This window comes from Bos javanicus, chromosome 18 (assembly GCF_032452875.1).
Source record: "Bos javanicus breed banteng chromosome 18, ARS-OSU_banteng_1.0, whole genome shotgun sequence".
Lineage (NCBI taxonomy): Eukaryota > Metazoa > Chordata > Mammalia > Artiodactyla > Bovidae > Bos > Bos javanicus.
In genome coordinates, this window is record NC_083885.1 from 63,448,299 (window position 1) to 63,469,318 (window position 21,020).

The 21,020-nt window shown below is 59.3% G+C and overlaps 1 protein-coding gene across 3 annotated transcripts; it reads left to right on the forward strand.

Moving 5' to 3' along the window:
• The first annotated feature begins 2,645 nt into the window (after window positions 1-2,645).
• On the forward strand, window positions 2,646-18,745 carry TTYH1 (tweety family member 1). 3 transcript variants are annotated; one of them, XM_061389413.1, is made up of 14 exons: window positions 2,646-2,891; window positions 5,796-5,974; window positions 7,812-7,923; window positions 8,734-8,954; window positions 10,770-10,865; window positions 12,138-12,210; window positions 12,611-12,686; window positions 13,150-13,205; window positions 13,359-13,451; window positions 13,780-13,872; window positions 15,059-15,201; window positions 15,329-15,374; window positions 15,531-15,611; window positions 15,733-16,066. In XM_061389413.1, exons 1-13 carry the CDS (start codon window positions 2,766-2,768, stop codon window positions 15,567-15,569), a joined length of 1,353 nt encoding a protein of 450 aa, XP_061245397.1. In that variant the 5' UTR covers window positions 2,646-2,765; the 3' UTR covers window positions 15,570-15,611; window positions 15,733-16,066. The 3 variants fall into 3 exon arrangements, with proteins under 3 accessions (XP_061245397.1, XP_061245399.1, XP_061245398.1); XM_061389414.1 differs by lacking the exon at window positions 15,733-16,066 and adding an exon at window positions 18,658-18,745 and having other exon boundaries at window positions 2,673-2,891; XM_061389415.1 differs by lacking the exon at window positions 15,329-15,374 and having other exon boundaries at window positions 2,670-2,891.
• The last annotated feature ends 2,275 nt before the right edge of the window (window positions 18,746-21,020 follow it).

Sequence of the window (21,020 nt, forward strand, 5' to 3'; positions counted from 1 at the left end):
CGGTGTCCCGCTCCCCACACGGCAAGAATTGGCTGGGACAAAGTAGCAACGACCTATGCTCTGAGCACTGCCCCCATGCTGGGGGGGGGGGGGGGCAGTCCTCACACACCCAAGGCCCAACTTAGATGCCTGCAGAGTCTGAGATGGTACTGGGATGCCTTTTCAGCCTAGAAATGCTCCGGGACCACCCTGGAATAACCGTAGTCTTCCCCAGGAGAAGCAGACCCGGAGAAAAACAGCAGGAGAAGGTCAAGGGGAACAAGTCTCTATCAGAGGGCATCTCAGAGTGCCCATTCATCAACGTGGTCACCATCCTCGCCGTCATCACCACCACCTTCACCACCACCGCCTTCATCATCACCCTCACCATCACCACCTTCACCACCATCACCACCGGCACCACCACCTTCATCCTCACCATCACCATCATCAACAGTCACTATTATCACCACCCTCCTCACCCTCACCATCCTCATCACATCATCACCAGGGCAGCCCCATAATTATCACCGTTGTCATTACCTTCCTGACCGCCCCTCCGGCCTCCCCCCCCCACACCCAGCCACCACCATTACCATCACCGTTATTTTTCCTCCCTGGTCATGAGATGGGCAACTGCCTCCCAGGCCTTTCTCACCAATCTGCAGCAAAATATTGGGGCCCTGTGGGTGGAGCACCCCCTCCTTTCTCTGTCCCCCCCAGTCCACCTCATCTCGCTACTTCAAGAGAGGCCAGGTATGGGGACCCCAGGTAGCAAAATCTAACCCAGCTCCAAAGGTGTAGGGGAACACCTAGGACAGTTTCCTGGGAACCTAACTTCAGCAGTGACTGGCTGGGTGGTGGTGTTGAAGTGGCCGGGTCATCTCTGCTTCGGCCTGTATCAGTGTGACATCGGCAGATTCCTGATAAGACTCAGCAGACATAGTGGCTGGAAAAATACTTTATAAACTGTAAAATGAATGACAAGGGGCAAGGTGATCCTCATGCACATGGAAGTAATGATTAATCAGTTTAGAGAGGTTCTTCAACACATGGGAGGCATCCTTATAAAGATGGGAAAGTGAAAGTGAAGTCGCTCAGTCATTTCTGACTCTTTGTCACCCCGTAGACTATGGCCTACCAGGCTCCTCTGTCCATGGGATTCTCCAGGCAAGAATACTGGAGTGGGTTGTCATTTCCTTCTCCAGGGGATCTTTCCAACCCAGGGATTGAACCCAGGTCTCCCACATTGGAGGCAGATGCTTTAACCTCTGAGCCACCAGGAAAGCCTATAAAGATGGGAGGGGTCCCCAAATAGATGAGTAGGGTTGTTGTTCAAGTGGGAAGAATCCTTCTACACTTATAAAGACATGTGGGTACACACTCCAGAGTGGTCTGTACACAGACATGTGGGTACGCACTCCACTGTGGTCTGTACACAGTCATGCGGGTACGCACCCCGGAATGGTCAGTACACAGACATGTGGGTATGCACTCTGGAGTGGTCTGTACACAGTCATGCGGGTACGCACCCTGGAATGGTCTGTACATAGACCTGTGGGTACGCACTCTGGAGTGGTCTGTACACAGTCATGTGAATACTCACTCTGGAGTGGTCTGTACACAGACATGAGGGTACACACTCTGGAGTGGTCTGTACACAGTCATGTGAGTACTCACTTTGGAGTGGTCTGTACACAGACATGAGGGTACAGTACGCACTCCGGAGTGGTCTGTACACAGACCTGTGGGGACGCACCCCGGAGTGGTCTGTACACAGACCTGTGGGGACGCACTCCGGAGTGGTCTGTACACAGACATGAGGGTATGGTACGCACTCCGGAGTGGTCTGTACACAGTCATGTGAGTACTCACTCTGGAGTGGTCTGTACACAGACATGAGGGTACACACTCTGGAGTGGTCTGTACACAGTCATGTGAGTACTCACTCTGGAGTGGTCTGTACACAGACATGAGGGTACAGTACGCACTCCGGAGTGGTCTGTACACAGACCTGCAGGTACACACCCTGGAATGGTCTGTACACAGATGTGTGGGTACGCACCCCGGAGTGGTCTGTACACAGACCTGTGGGGACGCACCCCGGAGTGGTCTGTACACAGACCTGTGGGGACGCACTCCGGAGTGGTCTGTACACAGTCAGGTCGGTAGGCACTCCAGAGTGGTCTATACACATAGGGAGGTTTGTGTAGAGAAGCTGTGTCCTTATACAGACTTGAGTGGGAGAAGGTTTTTCACCCAAATGGGTTACAGGTGAGAATACGCTCATAGCAGTGAGGAATTTTACTGATGCAACAGACCATTCTTGGTAACTGATCCTTATTTGTAAAACGCTGTGCAAATACTGGCGACCTAGATACGAAGGTTCTTCCTGAAGATAAAGGGATCGTGGAGCTGTAGGGTGATACGCCAGTACGCGCGGCCCTCTGCTGGATGTCGCTGTTCAGCCCAGCCCTGCCGGGCGCCTCCGGGAGCGAAGCGGTGCAGAGCGCGGGCCGCAGGTGGCGGTGGCCCCCGAGGGCGGGGGGCGCGGGGCGCCGGGCTCGCGCTGCCGCAGTGCTCTCCGCGGCCGCCAGGGGCAGCACCGGCCCCGCCCGGCCGCACCGCCCCCCTCCTCCCCCAATCTCCGCCCCCCACCCCCTCCCTCCCCCCGCGTGCTCCCCCGAGCCCCGAGCCCCGCCAGACCCCGCTCAGCCCGCGCCCGGCTCCGCAGCCCAGGCGCCCGCAGCCCCGGCGTCGGCCCCGCGGAGCCTTCCCCGGGGGCCATGGGGGCGCCCCCGGGCTACCGACCCTCGGCTTGGGTCCATTTGCTCCATCAGCTGCCCCGCGCCGACTTCCAGCTCCGACCGGTGCCCAGCGCCTTCGCGCCCCAAGAACGAGAATACCAGCAGGTGGGAGCGGTCAAGGGGTCTGTGGTGTGGCGGGGGGTGGAGGGGTGGGGGCTCCAAAGCTTCTGGGTCCCGCGGGAGAAGGGGCTGGGGACCGATTCCTGTGTTCTCTGGGGGTTGGGGCCGGGCCCGGACTTGGGGTACCCGAGGGAGCAGGAGCGTGGTTACCCGTAGCTGGAGGTACCCTTGGGATGGGCGCAGGGAGCCAGACCCCTAGCTCCTTAAATAAGGTGGGGGCTGGGGCCTGGGCCCCAGGGTCCCAGAGGAGGGAGGGGACGGGGGGCCCATGGATTCCCGGGTTTCAGAGAGGATGCCCGGGAAGCCAGCCTCCTGGGTCGTCAACAGAGGGGTCCACCGCGTCCTAAAGGATGACCCTTCCCTCCTTGGATCGGGGCAGTCCAGTTAAACATGTCCCAGTTCAGGCGGGACCCAGGAGACAGGCGCTGGCATGGTGGAGGGGAAGAGGCTGGGGCTTGCCGCGCTTCTGGGACAGAATCGAAGCCTGAAATGGGGCAGGGGGTGTGAGGGGTCTTAGGGCCAGAGCTGGGAAAACCACTTGGAGGTGCTGGGAGAGGAGACCTCCAGCCAGTCCCGGGACGGGAGGGGCAGGGGAGGAAGGCTGGGGACGAGGTTCGTTTTGGGAGCCAGAGGGTGGGGCCGGGTGGGAGCCTTCAGGAAACCAGGGTCCCTGGGGAAGGGGGCCCAGCCTGGGTCACGCTCCACTGGGGGCGAAAGAACGGGGTCCCCTGACCCAGTTTAATTCAAGTCCTTGACTTTGAGATTAATGAGCAAGGCTTGGCTGAGCTGGGGGCGGGGCGGGGGTGGGGAGGATGGTGGAGCCTCGGGTGGGTCCCGAGCTCTGCCTGTGAGGTCTGGACCTCTGATCAGTCCTGGGAAGCTCCCGGGACAGGGGGCTGGGGCTTGGCAGGCTTCGGAGGGGGGTGGTCCCAGGAAAGCGGAGCGGGGATGAGTGCTGTGTTCTGAGCTATTTGGGTCATGGCTGGACTGAGCCGGTAAGCAGCTCCTCCCCGCCCGCTCCCCGCCACCCTCTCCCCACCACGCGGCGACCGCCAGCCCTGCGCCCACGGCCTCTGGCTTGCCCAGCCCGGTCCACGGACACCTGCTCACGGCCCAGCAGACCTGCCCACCCCGGTGCCTAGTCGGCCACCGCCAGAGGCACTTGGGGAGACCCACTGCGCCCCGTTGTCAACAGTCAGGGTGACAGCTCTGGGACCCACGGGCAGGAGGGGACATCGCCCCCTAGGGAGAGCACCCTGAGGGCACAGCTGGGAAGATAATCAGGGACTGGGCGCCACTGTGCTGGGGGGACACACTCACACCCAGCCAGACACACATTCGCACACATGCATTCACACACAAACACACTCACATATGCACACATATACACCCATATACAGGCCTCCCAGGTGGCGCTAGTGGTAAAGAACCCGCCTGCAATGCAGGAGACATAAGAGACATGGGCTCAATCCCTGGGTCAAGAAGATCCCCTGGAGGAGGGCAGGGCAACCCCCTCTAGGATTCCTGCTGGAGAATCCCACGGACAGAGGAGGCTGGCGGGCTACAGTCCATGGGGTTGCACAGAGCTGGACACCACTGAGTGACTTAGCAAGCAAGCAAGCACACCCATATACAGATACACATTCTTGCAAGACTCACACATGCACACACATATATCACTCATGTAGGCACACATTCAGACACTCATGTGTTCACACACACTGACACCTACATTCACATACTACCTCTTTCACACACACACACACACACCCTACCACCACCAGAGACTACTCACGGATTCAAGGAATTGTGCTCAGAACCGCACAAGTGCATACAGATCACCCCCTCACGCCTGCAGGCGCAGGCACTCCCATAGAGACACACATGCACACTCACCTACACGCCCAGCACACACACCCCAGCGTGAGGACAAGGCAGAGCCAGGACTCAGCACTCGTTAGTCCAGAAGTCTGGGTGTGCTGTGGCTGCTGCCCCCGAGTGCTGTGTGGCTGAAGGGAAAGCGTGGCCCCTCTCTGGGCTTCTGGGCAGAGCCCAGAACGGCAGTGGAAAACCCTGCCTCCGACAGGAGCGCCCCGTCCGTTGTGCAAGGCTCTTCTGGCTGCAACCACGGCTCCTCTCCCCACCTCTGTCCTCCCACCTTTGGTTCTGTCTCCGTCTCCATCTCTCTCTTTCCTCTGAGTCGCTCCTTCCCCCCACCCCCGCCCATCCTGGATGAGTCTCCCCCATCCTGCCTTTCTCTGCTCCCCGCCTGCTCGGCCCTCACACTCTCAGCCTCCCTGTCCCCATCTCTGAGTTGTGTGCACAGGCACACTGTCAGGGAGGCTGTCACGCCCTCCCCCTGAGGCCCGGGGTGACAGACTCACTGCGGTGGGTGTGCAGAGCTCAGCCTCTGGGGAGAGTGAGCAAGCAGGGAGTGGGGAGGACCAGCAGGAGGAGGGAGGAGGAAGCCTGCCACCCCCAGCCTCAGACACACCACCAGGAGCCCGCATCCCCCCCACCAGCCCCCTGATCCCCCACGGTTCCAGGGTCCAGGTTTCTTCGTGTCCTCGGATGGGGCTTCGTCCCAACTACCTGGTTTCTCTGGGGAGGAAACTGAGGCTCAGAGAGGGGACGGGCCCTCCGAAGGTCACACAGCCTTTGGAGGGTACAGCGGAACTGGAGCCCAAGACCCGGGCCTCCCAACTGGAAGCGCCCTCCAACCTTAAGTTGCACAGCCCCAGCACAGACCTGAAAACCACGGGGTGGGCTTGCCACTCATCTCGCCAGGATGCCCGCCGCCTGCACTGAGATCTCGGACACAGCGCCTCCGGCCACTTGGGGAGGGCGTGCAGAGCCCCTCTGACGCCCTGTCACCCCCTCCTTCCCCAGGCCCTGCTGCTGGTGGCGGCCTTGGCAGGCCTGGGCTTGGGCCTGAGCCTCATTTTCATCGCTGTCTACCTCATCCGCTTCTGCTGCTGCCGGCCCCCCGAACCCCCCGGGGCCAAGAGCCCCCCGCCCGGGGGAGGGTGTGTCACCTGGAATTGCATCGCTGCCCTTCTCGTCGGCTGGTAATGGGGCCCCAGGGTGGGCGGGCAGGGGGACAGGGCTCCCCAAGCTCTCTATCAGCAGCCTTCCTGGTGGTATCCCAGCAGGGAGACTTGCTCTCCCATTCGATGGATGGAGAAACTGAGGCCGGGAGGGGAGACATAACTTCCCTGGCAGGATGGGGTAGGGGCTGAAGGCTGGGCAGTCAGACTGCTGGGGTTGCTGTCTCTGAGTGGAATAGCTGTGTGACCTGCGGGAGTGACATAACTCCTCCAGGCCTCAGTTTCCACATCTCTAGAATGGACACTGTTGTCACACCCACCTCCCAGTTGTGGTGAGAGTGAGTGAAATGTTCAGTGCCTGGTCCCCAGCTGGGCTCTGTAAATGTGAACTAGTGATGTCATTCGTTAACTCATTGATCCATTCATTCAGCAGTTATTTCCTGAGTATCTACAACAGTACCAGGGGAGCCTGACCAAGCCAGACAAGGGCCCTGCCCTCATGGAGCCAGTGATGGCCCCGTCAGGGACGGTAGAGGGATGTCTGTGATCCTGGAGCAGACCCGAGCTGGCCTGACTCCTTCCCACGGTGACCTCGCTTGACTCAGAGTTGTCATGACTAGTTCTGAAAAGGGAGGCTCAGAGAGAGGCAACTTCTCAAGGCCGCCTAGGCCAAGTGGCAGAGTGCAGATTCAGACCCAAAAGCCCCTGGGAGCCCAGGGCCGCCTCCTGGGACACCAGCAGAGCGGAGAGGGACAGGACGCCTGAGGAGACACCCTGTGCCCAGGGCTATCTCTGCGGGCGGCCCCTCCCAGCAGGGCACCCCCACCACCCAGGACAGACCAGGGTGCTCAAGATCTGCCCCTGGAGTGGGGACTGGGGGCGGGCAGGGAGGGCCACGGCCAGAAAGATGGTTCTGCCACCCTGCAGGGAGCCCCCCTCCCCGCCCCGTGTGGGGCTTTGGGGTGTGGGTGGGGGCAAGGGCTTCCTCCTCAGGCCCTCCCGAGTTGGGGTAGACTGGGGAGGTGGACAAAGGCCCCGCGGGGGGCGGCACAGCGGCCCCGAGGCCTGGGAACAAGAGCAGCTTTGTGGGACCGTGGACAATGGGTAGCGGCCGGTGTCCGATCCCATGGCTGGGGGCGGGGCGCTGGGAGCTGTGAGGGCGTCCGGGCCTCCTCCGCCCCAGTGCGGCCCTGGCTCCCCTCCGCAAAGGGCCACAGTGCGTTGGGGGTGGGGGGAGATTGGAGACCGTATTCAGGCCCTACAATGGAGCTCTGTCTGCTGGCAACTGAGGTGAAGGAGGGGGCGCCCTGCTTCTGGCCCATCGGCCCACATTCCCTTGCTTCCCTCCCAGCTGTCCAGACACTTGGGTCCCCAGGGGAGGGGGAAGGCTGGGAGCTCCAGGCTCTGGGACCCCCAGGAGGTGGTGGCTCCATGGAACCCCCAGGAGGCGGGGCAGAGGACGGCTGGAGCCTGAAGGGACTGACACTGAGGACCCTGGATGTTTGGGGAAAAGAATAGAGGGGCTGCGGGTGGGACTAGCAGACCCCAGAGGTGAGAACTCCCCACTCTGGGGCTGAGCACAACAGGGGTTCACTCCGGGGAGGTGCGAGTTAAATCTGGGGGCCCCCTCCCCGCCACCTCTCCACCCACCATTAGCATCACAATGACGTCCCTGGGCCGGGGGAGTGAGACTTCTCGGTTACCTTGGCAACCAGTGGGGACCAGGCTGGAGACGTTGCTTTCCCACGAAGGGCTGAACCAATGGGATGGGGTGGCAGCCACGATTGGGTGTGTGAGGAGGGGGGCGGCCCCCAGGGTCCCAGGACTGTTTGTGATTTCCCGTCCCTCCTCCTCTTAGCGCTGGCATTGGCGTCGGTTTCTATGGCAACAGTGAGACCAGCGATGGGGTGTCCCAGCTCAGCTCCGCACTACTGCATGCCAACCACACGCTCACCGCCATTGACCACCTGGTGAGGAGACCAGACACGGGCCAGACCCTAGACCGACACCCAGACTGCTTCCCCACACCTGGCCAGAAGAACCCCCCTCCCCACCCCCAGGAAGCAGGGTCTGAACTCAAAGCTGAGACCCCAGGTTCAGAATGTCAGGTTCCAACATGCAGATCTCAGACTGTCCACCCAATGCTGACAGCCAGGCAGGGCTCCATGCATGGCACCCTCAGAACCTCAGCCCAGATCTGGGACTAGGGGCTCAAACCCAGACCCCCAGACTCATTGCATCCCCAGCCCTGGGCTTCAATTCACAGCCCAAACCATTCATACACTAAACACCAAGACCCTGCCCTCAGGGCAGATCCAGGGCCAGAGACCTGGCCCCTGGCCAAGTGCGAGGCAGGAGACCTGAACGCTGAGACCCAGGACTCAGCCAGGAAGGCTCCCTCTGACCCCAACGATTCCAGACGTGAGGCCGAGACCCAGCCCGACCTCAGACCTTAGAGTTCATGTCCAGTTGCAGCCCTGGGCCACAGAACCCAGACTTGCGACCCAGGCTCAGTCCTAGGATGCCAGGCTTCATCTCAGCCCTGGGGCTCACCCGCTCACCTCTCCAACTCCTGAAAGAAGCCACAGAAGCACACTCGCCAGACCGCAGGCCCCCTCCTTCGCTTCCTGCATCCTCAGATGCCCTAGCGCCCAATCCCAGACAGCCAGCCCTGCTCACTCCTGCTTCACCCCCGCCACCCTGGCCCCTGCCCTCCCACCCAGAGGATACCCTCCCCTGACTCCAGATGCCCCCACCCCCACCCCCACCCCCTCGCCCAGGTGCTGGAGATGGTGGAGAGGCTGGACGAGGCCGTGAGGACGGAGCTGACCACGCTGGAGGAGGTGCTGACGCAGCGCACGGAGCTGGTGGCTGCTGCCCGGGGCGCCCGGCGGCAGGCGGAAACCGTGGCCCAGCAGCTCCAGGGGCTGGCCTTCTGGCGGGGGGTGCCCCTGAGCCCCCTGCAGGTGGCTGAGGATGTGTCCTTTGTAGAGGAGTACAGGTGGGTGGCCTCTCTTCCTGTCCTGGGTGGAGAAAATTAGGCAGGAGATGAGAACAGGAGGGTCTGGGGACAGAGGCTGGCAGTTTTGGGGGTGCGGGGACGGTCATTCCAGGAAGGCCACATGGAAAAGGTAACATTTGAAGGAGGGGAGAGAACCAGTTATTTGGACATCAGGCAGCCACCCATCCCAGCAGCCAACACGGTGGAGTCCTCGTCGCTTCGTCCACTAGGAATGATTTCTTTGGTTCATCTAACACCTGGGGCCCCGACCAGACATGGGGGCAGAGAGCCAGGGAAGACTTTTGTCCTAGATTCTGTGCTCCAGCAGGGAGGCAGACCCGGGTTGAAGCAGCCCATAATTTGGGTGCCCACCATGGGCATCAGACAGGCCTGGGTCCCAGTGAATTCAAGTTCTGGGTTGTGACCAAGTTCAGGGGCCACAGCTCCATTTCGGGGGGCTGGGGGTAGGAGTGTAGACTTTGAAGGGGTGAAGCAGACCCACCATCTACAAGAAATAGCTGTTGGATACACCCAAGAATCTACCTGCAACGCCAGAGACGCAGGAGATGTGGGTTTGATCCCTGGGTAGGGAAGATTTCCTGGAGGAGGGCATGGCAACCCACTCCAGTATTCATGCCTGGAGAATCCTTTGCACAGAGGAGCCTGCAGGGCTACAGTCCATGGGGTCGCAAAGAGTCGGACACAACTGAGCGACTGTGCATGCGTGCACGTGTAGTCATGCATGCATATGAGACTGTCTGGCACTTGGGAGTCCTTCAGGGGACTTGGCCAGTTCTCCCAGAGGGAAAATTTTGCTGTTCATGGAGGGTAAACACAGAAGTGCCATCTGCCCTGTGAAACCAGTGAGGCTGGAGCACGTGAGCTGTCAGTGGCCACATAGGGAACCTGGAGGTCAGCTGGAGCCACGGGGCCCAGCTTCCCCTTCCTGGAGACAGCCTGACCCTCCCACAGTCCGGGAAAGGAGTGCACAGTCAGTCCCCACGGAGGTCCGAGCAGAGGCTGCCACGGAGAAGGTGGCGGCTCCCTTGCCACTCTGCCCACGTGGGGACCTTTGAGAATGCTATTTATTAAGCATCTCCCATGGGCCAGCACTGTGCTGTAGCTTCCCGGGCTTTGTCCTCTGCAGTCAGAGTGCTGATCATTAACTGATACTGAATTCTTCAGTACGCTTTAGAGTTCCCTGATTCGTGTTCAGGCTAACGGTTAGGTGCACCCACATGCTCGGCACACTCCTTGGTGCTTTATGGGTTCTCTCAGCCTTATGACAGCCTCAGGAAGTAGGTGCTGCTGTTCTCCCCAAGAGTTACCAAGGGGAAACCGAGGCACAGAAGCTGTGGGCGGGCAGGAAGCGGAGGGGCTGGCATTGCGGCCCAGCCCATCTGCCTGCAGACGCCAAGCCCTTGGGTTGTGCCCTGTGATGCTGGATGCAGGCCTGAGAACAAGTCCCGCTAAGATGCTCCAGCCTGGGGTGGAGGGGCTGGGGCTCCGAGAGGCCAAATCTCAGAGAGTGCCAGTCACAGGGCTCGTGCATGGCTTGGTGCGGGTGCGGTTATGGTGATCTGCCTCAGGCCCTGTGCTCTAAATGGCGATAGTGACCGGCCCCCTGTGCACCCGTTTCAGAGATGAGCTTGGCTGAGGCCTGGAGACTGGCCATCACGGAGAGCACAGAGATCCAGGCAGAGGCGGGCCCTTGTGGGGGTCCTGTCACCTTCTGCCGTGTCCCAGTCCGGGAACCTGGACACCCGAAAGGCTGGGTTGGCTGCTTCTGCCTCACCCCTGTTGCCCCCTCCCCAGGTGGCTGGCCTATGTCCTCCTGCTGCTCCTGGAGCTGCTGGTCTGTCTCTTCACCCTCCTGGGCCTGGCGAGGCAGAGCAAGTGGCTGGTGATCGTGTAAGTCCGGGTGGCCTTCCTGGCGGTGGGGAACATCACAGGGTGAGATCCCACAGTGCTCTTGTGAGAAGGGCTGCCGTCTTTCCAAGGCTCACGCTGGTTTCATTCCCTTGTCCCACAGACCTCAGAGAGTTCCTAGGGTGGGCGGGCACATAGGGACACAGAGTAGCTCAGGAGGGGCTGGGGCAGCAGACTGTCCTTGTCACAGGGAGTGCAACAAAGTCCCAGAAAGTAAATAACAGTAATAATGCTTGTGCTGAGGATGGGGGCGGTGATCACTGCCCCCTTTGGTTGCCATGACAACACTGAGAACCGAGGTGCTGTCAGAGGTCTGTCTGGCAGGCAGATGAGGGCAGAAGGCTGTCACGTGGTGCATGGAATTAAGGACCACACTCTTACTGAAAGGTTCATTCTGTATGCCTGATACTCTTCTGGAACCCTCGCGTTGACCTTACGAAGAGGTCCTTCCCATCTCCCCTTTTAACAGAAAGGGAGACTGGTGATCAGAGAGGTTAGGTCACTTGCCCAGGGTTGCACAGCCAGAAAGTGCTGGAGCTGAGATTCCATCCAGGCCAGCCTATCCCACTCAGAGGAGCCCTTGTATCCTCTCTGGCCCTGAGGGGGTCCACGCTGGCACTCACCACCATCCCCACGCTCCCCCCTGGGGTAAGCAGGCCTGCTATTCCATCCAGGCCCTCCTCTGAAGCTTGGAGATGGCAAACATGGTGGACGGTCTGGGACTTGGGGCTGGGCCTTCAGTTTGACCCCCTGCAGGCACCCTTCTCACTCTCAGACCACCCTCCAATGATGATCCGTCCCCCTGCAAAGAGAAAAACCAGGAGGCGATTTCAGCCCTGGAGCTGAGATCACTCCTGGGCCGAGCTGGAGGCTGACCAATGGGTGAAGCTGGGAGCGGGCTCCTGCGGAATTCAGAGCTGGGAATTGGGGCCCCGGGCTGGGCAGTCGCCCTCCCACGGTCCCACAGTCCAGGGCAAGGCGGGGCAGACCTGGGCAGGAGCTGCCCACACAGGGCCCTTCTCACTGCCAGCCCCCTGCCCCCCCCCACCCAGTGGGGCCAGATGTTCAGTTTGACGTCACCATCTACAGGCCCATCCTCTCCCTGCCCACTGCTCTACCCCTAACTGTTATCCTCTTGGCTCCAGAGGTTGGTGGGGGAAGGGTAGGGCTGTGATGTTATCTGGGATGGGAAGCGGTGAGGTGGGAGATTAGGAACCCCAGAACTCCAATCCCACCCCTCCTCCCCCACTACAGGATGACGGTGATGAGTCTCCTGGTTCTGGTCCTGAGCTGGGGCTCCATGGGCCTGGAGGCAGCCACAGCCGTGGTGAGCACCAGGGGTGGGGTGGGGTGGGGACAGGCACCTGGGCTCCAAGACTCCAGGGGCTGAAGGCCCCTGACTCCCAGACCTGGGGACGAGGGGAACAGAGGCCTCAGATCCTGAGAGACAAGACTTGGGAGACAGGCTCACAGGTTCTGCGATTTGAAGCCAGTGTCCTAGGTGCTGAGGGGCTGGAGTCCTGGACCCCTGGGTCTGAGGAGGACGAGCTGGGGACCTGGACCCCTGGGTCTGAGGAAGAGGGGCTGGGGGCCTGGACCCCCAGGTCTGAGGAGGAGGGGCTGGGGACCTGGACCCCCGGGTCTGAGGAGGAGGGGCTGGAGGTCTGGACCCTGAGGCGTGTGAGGCGGGGGCGTGTCTGTCCGAGCCCCCTCTGTGCTGCTCTCAGGGCCTCAGTGACTTCTGCTCCAGTCCAGACAGCTACATCCTGAACCTGACCCAGGAGGAGACTGGCCTTGGCTCAGGTGATCACACCTCCGGGCTCACGCCCTGCATCCTCAGGCCTCTACGCCTGCGGTGGGGTGGGGGTGCCAGCCCTGCCCAGTTCTGCCCAGCAGAAGCTCTCAGCACCTGCCCTAGCGAGCTGGAAAAGAGGGAAGGGATAAGGACGCTGAGACAAGGGATCAGGGAGAGGGGCGGGCTAGGCCACTTGGAGAAAGTGGGTAGCCCAGTTGGGTCAGGGCAGGTGCAGAAGCAGCCCTGTGGGGTGTTCAGATCAGCGCGTTCGGGCTGTGGCTGCAGCAGAAGGGAGTCCGCTGGAGCAGAGGGAGTGGGGGCTCGGAGGGCTGGGGGGCTCGGAGGGCGAGGCCAGCCGGACCACAGGAGGGCTCTGAGAGGGGAGGGTGGAAAGTGTGGCCCTGCCCCGCCGCCTGTCCGCGGGGAGGATCCCGGGGCTTACGGCCTCCCCCGTCTTCGCTCCCGCTTCAGACATCCTGAACTACTACTTCCTCTGCAACCAGGCCGTCTCCAACCCCTTTCAACAGGTTAGGGCTGCGGGCGAGGGAGCCGGGGGAGGAGGGTGCGGCTGGGGCCTGGATCTAGGGACCCCGGGGTGGGAGGAGAGGAGGCGGGGGGTGGGGCGGGTGGTGGGGGTGGTCAACCGCTGGGCCCTCCTCCCTCCCTCTGTCTTCTCGCAGAGGCTGACTCTGTCCCAGCGAGCTCTGGCCAACATCCACTCCCAGCTGCAGGGCCTGGAGCGGGAAGCTGTGCCCCAGTTCCCTTCTGCGCAGGTCGGCGGGCCGGGTGCTCGCCCTACACCCCAACTCCCAGACGGGGGAGGGGGCGGGGCCTGGAGCGGTGGGCGGAGTCTTAGAAAGGGGCGGGTCACCGGTTGTGGGCGGGGCCCGCCTAAGGGGAAGGCCGAGGGCTGTGAGTGGGGCCCCGGGGAATGGGGCGGGCGGAGCGGGCGGGGCCTGAATGTGTGGGTGGAGTCTTAGGAAGGGGCGGACCGGCGGTTGTGGGCGGGGCCCAGGGCGTGGGGCGGACAGAGGGGCGGGGCCTGGTGCGGTGGGCGGAGCCCGGAGAATTCCTGGGATAACAACCCCCTTCCCACCGCAGAAGCCTGTGCTGTCCTTGGAGGAGACGCTGAACGTAACAGAAGGAAACTTCCACCAGTTGGTGGCACTGCTGCATTGTCGTGGCCTGCACAAGGTGACCCCTGTCCCCCTCCCCGAGTTATGCTCCCAGGGGACCCTCTGCCTGGACCCGGAAACCTAAGCCTCTCCATGTGGCTTCCTGCCCCTACCCTCAACAACCCTTCCTCCAGCAAGTCCTTCTGGACTCCAAGCACAGCTCACGCTAGCACCTCTGCTCCCGACGGCGGCAGAGCCTCTTCCCGCTCCCCACAGCAGCCGCAGCCCAGTGAGCCTTTTAAACGCAATCTGATCTTCTTCCTCCGCTTAGAAGCCTCCAGCAGTTCCCCCAGCCTGCGGATTAAAGTCCTGGCTTCTCGCCTGACTTCCAGGGGCCCGTGTGGTTAGCCCTGGCTGGTTTCCGGCCTCAGCCCTTTGCACCCCCATCCTCCCCGTCCCACTCCTCCTCAGGGAGCGGGCATGGACCTCCCGCCGCAGGGTTCCTTCCTGCCTGTACCATCTCTGCTGTAGCGGGGAGGGGAGGGGAGGGGAGGGGCGCCCGGTACTGTCCAAACCGCCGCTCTCATCAGCTCCACGTGGTCTGAGTGACCTTCTGGGGCTTGGTTACCGAAGTTGCCCCGGCGCTTGGAGCAGCGCCTGGCACCGAGCAGGCCGTCTGTCATTCATGCCAGTTCCTGCTGAATGACTGAGAGCCCGGCATTCAGGAATCGCTGGTTTCTAGGGATGACAGCCGTGTCAGCCAGTGTTTCCTGAGCAGGCGTTACCGTGCAGGGGGGCAGGTCTACGCCAGTTGTTTTGCTAAAGCCTTCTTCTCAGTGTTGTTCTAAGCCAGGGATTTTTGCCCCGGGGGACAGTGTGTGGAGGCATCCTTGGGAGTCTCAGCCCCAGAAGAGAGTGCTGTGGGAAGAGGCCAGGGATGCACCCCCGCCCCTCAACACACACACACAGTGTGGGAAGTGTCCGGGATGAGACGTCTGGCACCCAGTAAGGGCCAAGCTGCAGCGTGGCTGGGCGTGCACTGGTGGGTTCTCAGTGATGGACAGGAAGTTGTGACTTGGGGTCATGCCTGCAGGTGTGATAAACGACAGTGACCACAGCACCTACCATGCGCTGAGTGCTTTCTGTGACAGGGGAGGAAACTGTGGCACAGAGAGGCTGACGGATTTTCTCAGTGAGGCACAGCCGGGTGGACGGTCCGGGCCATGGGTATTGCCCGCTGACCCCTCCTGTCTCTCCCGCCCCAGGATTATGGCTCAGCCTTGCGTGGCCTGTGTGAAGACACTCTGGAAGGACTGCTCTTTCTGCTTCTCTTCTCCCTCCTGTCTGCTGGGGCCCTGGCCACTGTCCTCTGCAGCCTGCCCCGAGCCTGGGCCCTCTTCCCACCCAGGTCAGGAGGGGAGGGGGCCGAAGTCCTGGGGGAGGGAATGAGGGAGCACCATTGAGCCACTGCTGGGGACCACGCTCTCATGGGTCCCCCTTCCTGCTTCTCTGCTACGCCCCTTGTTGCACCCCAGTGACGACTATGAGGACACAGATGATGATGACCCTTTCAACCCTCAGGTACCGGGCCCCTGGGTCTGAGGGAGGAAGGGCTGGGGGCATGGACCCCCTGGTCTGACGGAAGAGGGGCTGGGGGCCTGGAGTCCTGGTTTGAGGGCACACATTGCCAAGCCATTTCCCTAATCATGCCCTCCCCTGCTCACGTCTCCCTGGCAGGAATCCAAGCGCTTCGTGCAGTGGCAGTCATCAATCTGAGCCCTTTTTCCAGTCCAGACTGGAGCCTGGTCTCCATCTCTGGTGAGTGTCTAGACTGACACCCCAGCTCCCAAGCTGGCCTCCAGCCCCTGACCGCACCTCCTTCCCTCATTCCTTCTCTCCCTCCCACCTGCATCTGGTCTGTTTTTGCCTCTCTCTGCAGTTCCTTCCCCGGCTGCCGGAGAAGACCCCACTAATCCAGCCTCACTGGGCTCCCACCGCTAACAACGCCCTGGCCACGGATACCTTAAACAGGACTGCCTCCCTGCCCTTCCCCTCTCTGTGTCCTTAGCCCTGGAAGTAAGCCCGGAGGGCAGGCCTGGGCCTAGGGCCTTGGTGGGGAGAGAGGAGAAAGCCAGCCCCGCCACCCCTCATCCCTGGAGTGATGAGAGTGCCCTCTAGCCCCCGCCACACCCCAGAGGACTTAGGGCCCCTGCTCTCCACTTGCAGCACCCAACCTGGGAATGGGCTGATTTGAAATAAAAGGGAAGACTTTATTTTACAAGCAGCTGGGTCCTTATTTCTCCCTGATCTGGCCTCACAGTTGGGGGTGGGGGTGGGCAGAGAACCCATCACCTCTGCTCCCACCTGGCTTCCTGGCTCCCAGGTGTTTCTGCTCCTGTCCCGATGCTGCACCACTTTCTTTACAAAACACACACACACACACACACACACACACACACAACAATTCCCCCTCCCCTGGCACCCTATCTAAAGCAGCACAAATGTCCTGACACAGGAAGAGATGCGGATCCCTGGAACAGAAGACAGTCTAGAAATAGATCTCAGAGTGTGTGTGTGTCTGACAGAAGACAGATTTCAAGTCGGGGCAAAAAGAGCTGGTTTCAAAGGAATGCTGATATGATTAGCTCTCCTTCTGGAAGAAAACAGTCTGCATACAACACGGGCAAAAAAAACCCAAATGCAGACGAGTAAGGGGCTTCCCTGGTGGCTCAGATGGTGAAGAATCTGCCTGCAATGCGGGAGACATGAGTTCCATCCTTGGATCTGGAAGATCCCCTGGAGGAGGGCATGGCAGCCCACTCCAGTGTTCCTGCCTGGAGAATCCCATGAATGGAGAAGCCTGGCAGGCTACAGTCCATGGGGTTGCAGAGTCAGGCACGACTGAGTGACTAAGCATAGCACAGCACAAGGGGACAGAAGTATTTCAAGAGAAAGGAGACTCTTGTATCTCTTAGTTGTAGAGGGAGGGCTTTCAGTGAGATATCCTGAAGACAGAAACAGAAAAGTAACTTATTTGACAAATTGTGGAATGAGAAAAATACCATAGAGTCCAGAGGCAGATTGACAGTCTGGGGAAAATTAAAACAACAGCAATGAAATAGATAATTCTTCATACATATAAGCTGCAAAGTTATATCCACAAATCAAGAAAAAGACCACCCAACATAAAAATAAGCAAGGGAAAAGACCATTTAACAAAATGAAAATCCAAACACCAGGGGACAGACTAAAAGGCATTCAAACCCTGAGGATTAGGAAGTGCACTTTAAAACTTTGGGCATCTCCGGTGGCTCAGTGGTAAAGAATCTCTGCCTGCAGTGCAGGAGACCTGGGTTCGATCCCTGTATCAGGAAGATCCCCTGGAGAAGGGAATGGCAACCTGCTCCAGTATTCTTGCCTGGAAACTCTCATGGACAGAGAAGCCTGGTGGAATATACAGTCCACGAGGTCACAAGAGAGTCGAACACAGCTGAGCGACTAAACAAGTTGCCTGTCTGTTGTGAATGTCCATCTGTGTCTCTGTGGGAACACTGATGGGGTTACTCCTGATGCTGAGTACTAAGGGTTATGTCCTCTATGGAAAATAAACCAAATGTTCTCTCTTGAAAAAAGCCCCAAGGGTTTTAGGTCAAGGCCTCTTGGCCCAAAGCACCAGATGCCCGATGTGGGGCCTGCCATGGGGGGACTGCTCCATGCTTGCTAATCATTTCCATCTTGAGCGCTGCAAGAAATGTTCAAGAAAGCCCTTGATGTGTGGGCCTGAAGCTGGCAAAGAGAAATGGACCATGGTTTCCAAAGAGGGACACCGAGGCAACCCACAGGTCACTCTCACGACTGAGCTGTTCGGTGCCCTGTTGAGGGGTTGGCCTGGAGGCTCTTCTAGCTGCTTTGCTCTCAAATGCTGCCCTCTAGTGCCTCTGAGTCTGTGTTCAGAAGCCGATGCCGCTGGATGTGTTGGACATTCACAGAGTACTTTGAGATTCACGCTGCCTGATTTTCCGGGAGTCATCATTAACTGGGAAGCCTGGTGACTCTGATGCCTAAGAGACTCCCTGTAATGCAGGAGACCCAGATTCCAGCCCCCCTGGAGAAGGGAATGGCTACTCACTTCAGTATTTGTGCCTGGAGAATTCCATGGACAGAGGAGCCTGGCCGGCTACAGTCCTAATCAAGGAAAAAAACCCATTTTGGTCTAACTTTAACAAAAGTTAAATCTATTTTCATTTTCTGGGCAAAGTGGTGAAATTCAAACAAAGTCTGCGTTAACAATATTGTGCCAACGTTGGTGTCTTAGTTTTAACAAACATACTACAGTGTTGCATGGAAACTGGGTGTAGGGTAGGCAGGACTCTGAATTATCTTTGCAACATTATTGTAAGCCTAAAATTGCTCTAAAAGGAAGAGTTTAATTTAAAAAGTGAAGGGATGAAAAAAAAAAGATCAACTGTGCTAATACTAACAAAATGACACGCATTATCAGCAAAAGTTTTTAATAACAGAAAATCGTAAAGAAATTGCTGCTTCTTAAATACCACCTACTGCAACCACAGTGACCCGCCAGTGAACTGCAGTGGATAATTCTATCATTCAGAATTGTGGGTGGGAACAGGATTACTGAAAAGATTACTTGCAAGGAATCTACAGACAGGCCTTTTTAAATTGTGCGTGTGAGTGTCAAGTCGTTTCAGTCGTGTCCGACTCTTTGAAACAGTCTACTATGGACTACAGCTGTCTAGAGTCCTCTGTCCATGGGATTCTCCAGGCAAGAATACTGTAGTGGGTTGCCATGCCTTCCTCCAGGAATCAAACCTGTGTCTCTTGTGTCTTCTGTATTGGCCGGCAGGCTCTTTACCACTAGCGCCACCGGGGAAGCCCTTTTTTAAACAGGAGGGTCCCAATTCTTCTGCCGGACCAGGATGGCCTTTCAGAACCTGCTACCTGCAAACATCCATAGACCTATCTCTTGACGCCAGGACCCCTCACTTCTGTTCCACCAGAGCCACCCCGCAATTCCCAAGGTACGCCTGCTTCCCGCCCCTGTGTGTTTGCACACTTCCAGTTTCATTTCCTAGGGAAGTTCCCCTTTCCGGCCAGAGGCTGTTCTCAGGCCTTCTTTGGGTCCATCGTCCCACATCACTGCACGGTGGGGACTCTCAGAACTACTCAGCACACTGATTTATACCTATAAATAATAATGGCTGCCATCAGCTGGGCCAAAACAAGGATGCCTGGAAAGGGGCAGGGCCCGAGCGCTCTACCGAGTGTGTCCCCTCAGGGCCACCGTCCACAGTCCAGTTTCCGCCTTGTCTTAAAACGCCCACCCCCGTGGTTGCGTCACAGGAGGGCGGGTTCTAAGCAAGTTCGCGGCGTCTATTGGCTGTCCGCGGTGACGGGAGGCGGGGCGAAGCATCGGCGTGACGTCAAGACGCCGCGGTCCGGACGTCGAAACTTAAAGACAGGAGCCAGCCGGGTCAAGAGCAGTCGCGGAGCCCTGTTGCCGTCGCCTGGAACCTCCGCTGACGAGTCCCGGGGTCGTACGGCCGAGGTGGGTGTGGCGAGCAGGGGTGGCCGGGCGGGCGGACGGAGACGGCGTTTCCTTCTGGCCTTCCGCCCCGCGGCCCCCGAGGCCTTGGCGGTCGTCGCATCAACGGACGCCGCGCGCGAGCGACGACAGGGTGTGGCGGGGACGCGGACCAGTGCGCCTGCGCGCGGGGAGCGGGGCGGGCGGCCGCGCACCGTCGCGCCTGCGCCATTGGGCGCCGCACCCCCCCTCCCCCCCGCGCTCGGAATTCCTGGGCCCCGAGCACCCCTTTCTTCAACTCCCATTGACGCGGCGGTTCCACCGGAGGACCGCGTTGCCCCAGGCGACGGGCCCCCTTGCTCTTCTTCGCCGCCTCGCCCCGCTCCCCGGGACGTGGTGCGCAGGCGCGGCGCGGGGCGGCCGGGGCGGTGTCTCCGGGGCCGATGGCTGGGATCGGGATCCGGGCAGGCTGTTCCTCCGTCCGGCGTCCTCGTTTGCTTTCCCTGGGCTTGCGGGACGGCCAGGTGCCCCACTCGCATCCGCGTCTCCTTCCTCCCCTTCATACCTGCCCGGAAACCTCCCTCCCGAGTTGCACCAGACCTTACCCTAAGTCTTGCTGTCCTGGGTTCCCCCTCAATGCCCCTACCTCTCGGGACCGCCGGTCTCCACGCTCCCCACCCTTTCGCTCACTCCCGTTCCTTCTCTTCTCTGAGGCCCATTCTTCTTTAGGACTTTTCCCGGCTCTAGACTCCTGTTCCTGTCTCCCCACTTGTAGGACTTCTGGGTTCCCCAGCGGATCAGGCTTTTGGACACACACATCCTTCTCAGTTATCCCCTCGAGTCCGGGTCCCTCCCACCCAGTCTTCGCCCCCAGGGCCCTCCTTCACTTTCTTGCAGTCCTCTCCCTCCCGCTCTTAAGTCCCTAACGATATTAGGGGTCTTTTCAGGCACCCGCAAAACTTTCTGTCCAGACCCCCAGCCAAGAGGATTTGATGCCTCTTCTCTCGGACCTATTGCTATTTTTAGGAACCTCCCGTATAAGAGTTTTCTCTGTCCTTAGGGGACCTTCCGGAAATTAGTCTAAGTTTTCTAAGAACTCCTTTCTTTACTTCAGGGCTCTTCTCTTTGCCGCCTTCTGGCTCAAGGAGTAACTTCTGGAAATCCTCATTTCCTCCCAGGTTTCTCCATTCTCCAGTGTTTTCTCTTCTCTCAAGACTCCTTCAAACACGTCCCTCTTTACAGGCTTTCTTTCAGAAGTCTTTCCCAGCCTCCCAGCCTTAAGCTTCACTCAGACCTTGTTCATTAGCGCTTCCTCCCTACCCCTTGCCTGAGGTCCCCCCAGCCACCCTCTGCCCCTCCTCCGATCTGTCTCAGGGTTTCCCTTGAACCTTTCCCTTTCTTCATTTGGGTTTCAGATCCTTCTTTTTCTCTTTGGGAAATTCCTTTCAACTTTTTTGCTTTCAAATCCTTCATTTTCCATCTAGAGTGCTGCAGGGGGCAGCCAGGGTCTTTCCCTGAGACTGTAGCCCATTTATTTATTTATTCTCTTCAGGCTGTTTACCCCATTGGCTCCTTCCTTCTCTGGCTTCTTGTGAGTCATCTGCTTCCCTTCGCTGGTTTGTGACATGTTTCTTGCTCCTTCTTGATTCTCCCTAATTCGTTTTTTGCCTTACAGTCAGTGAAAA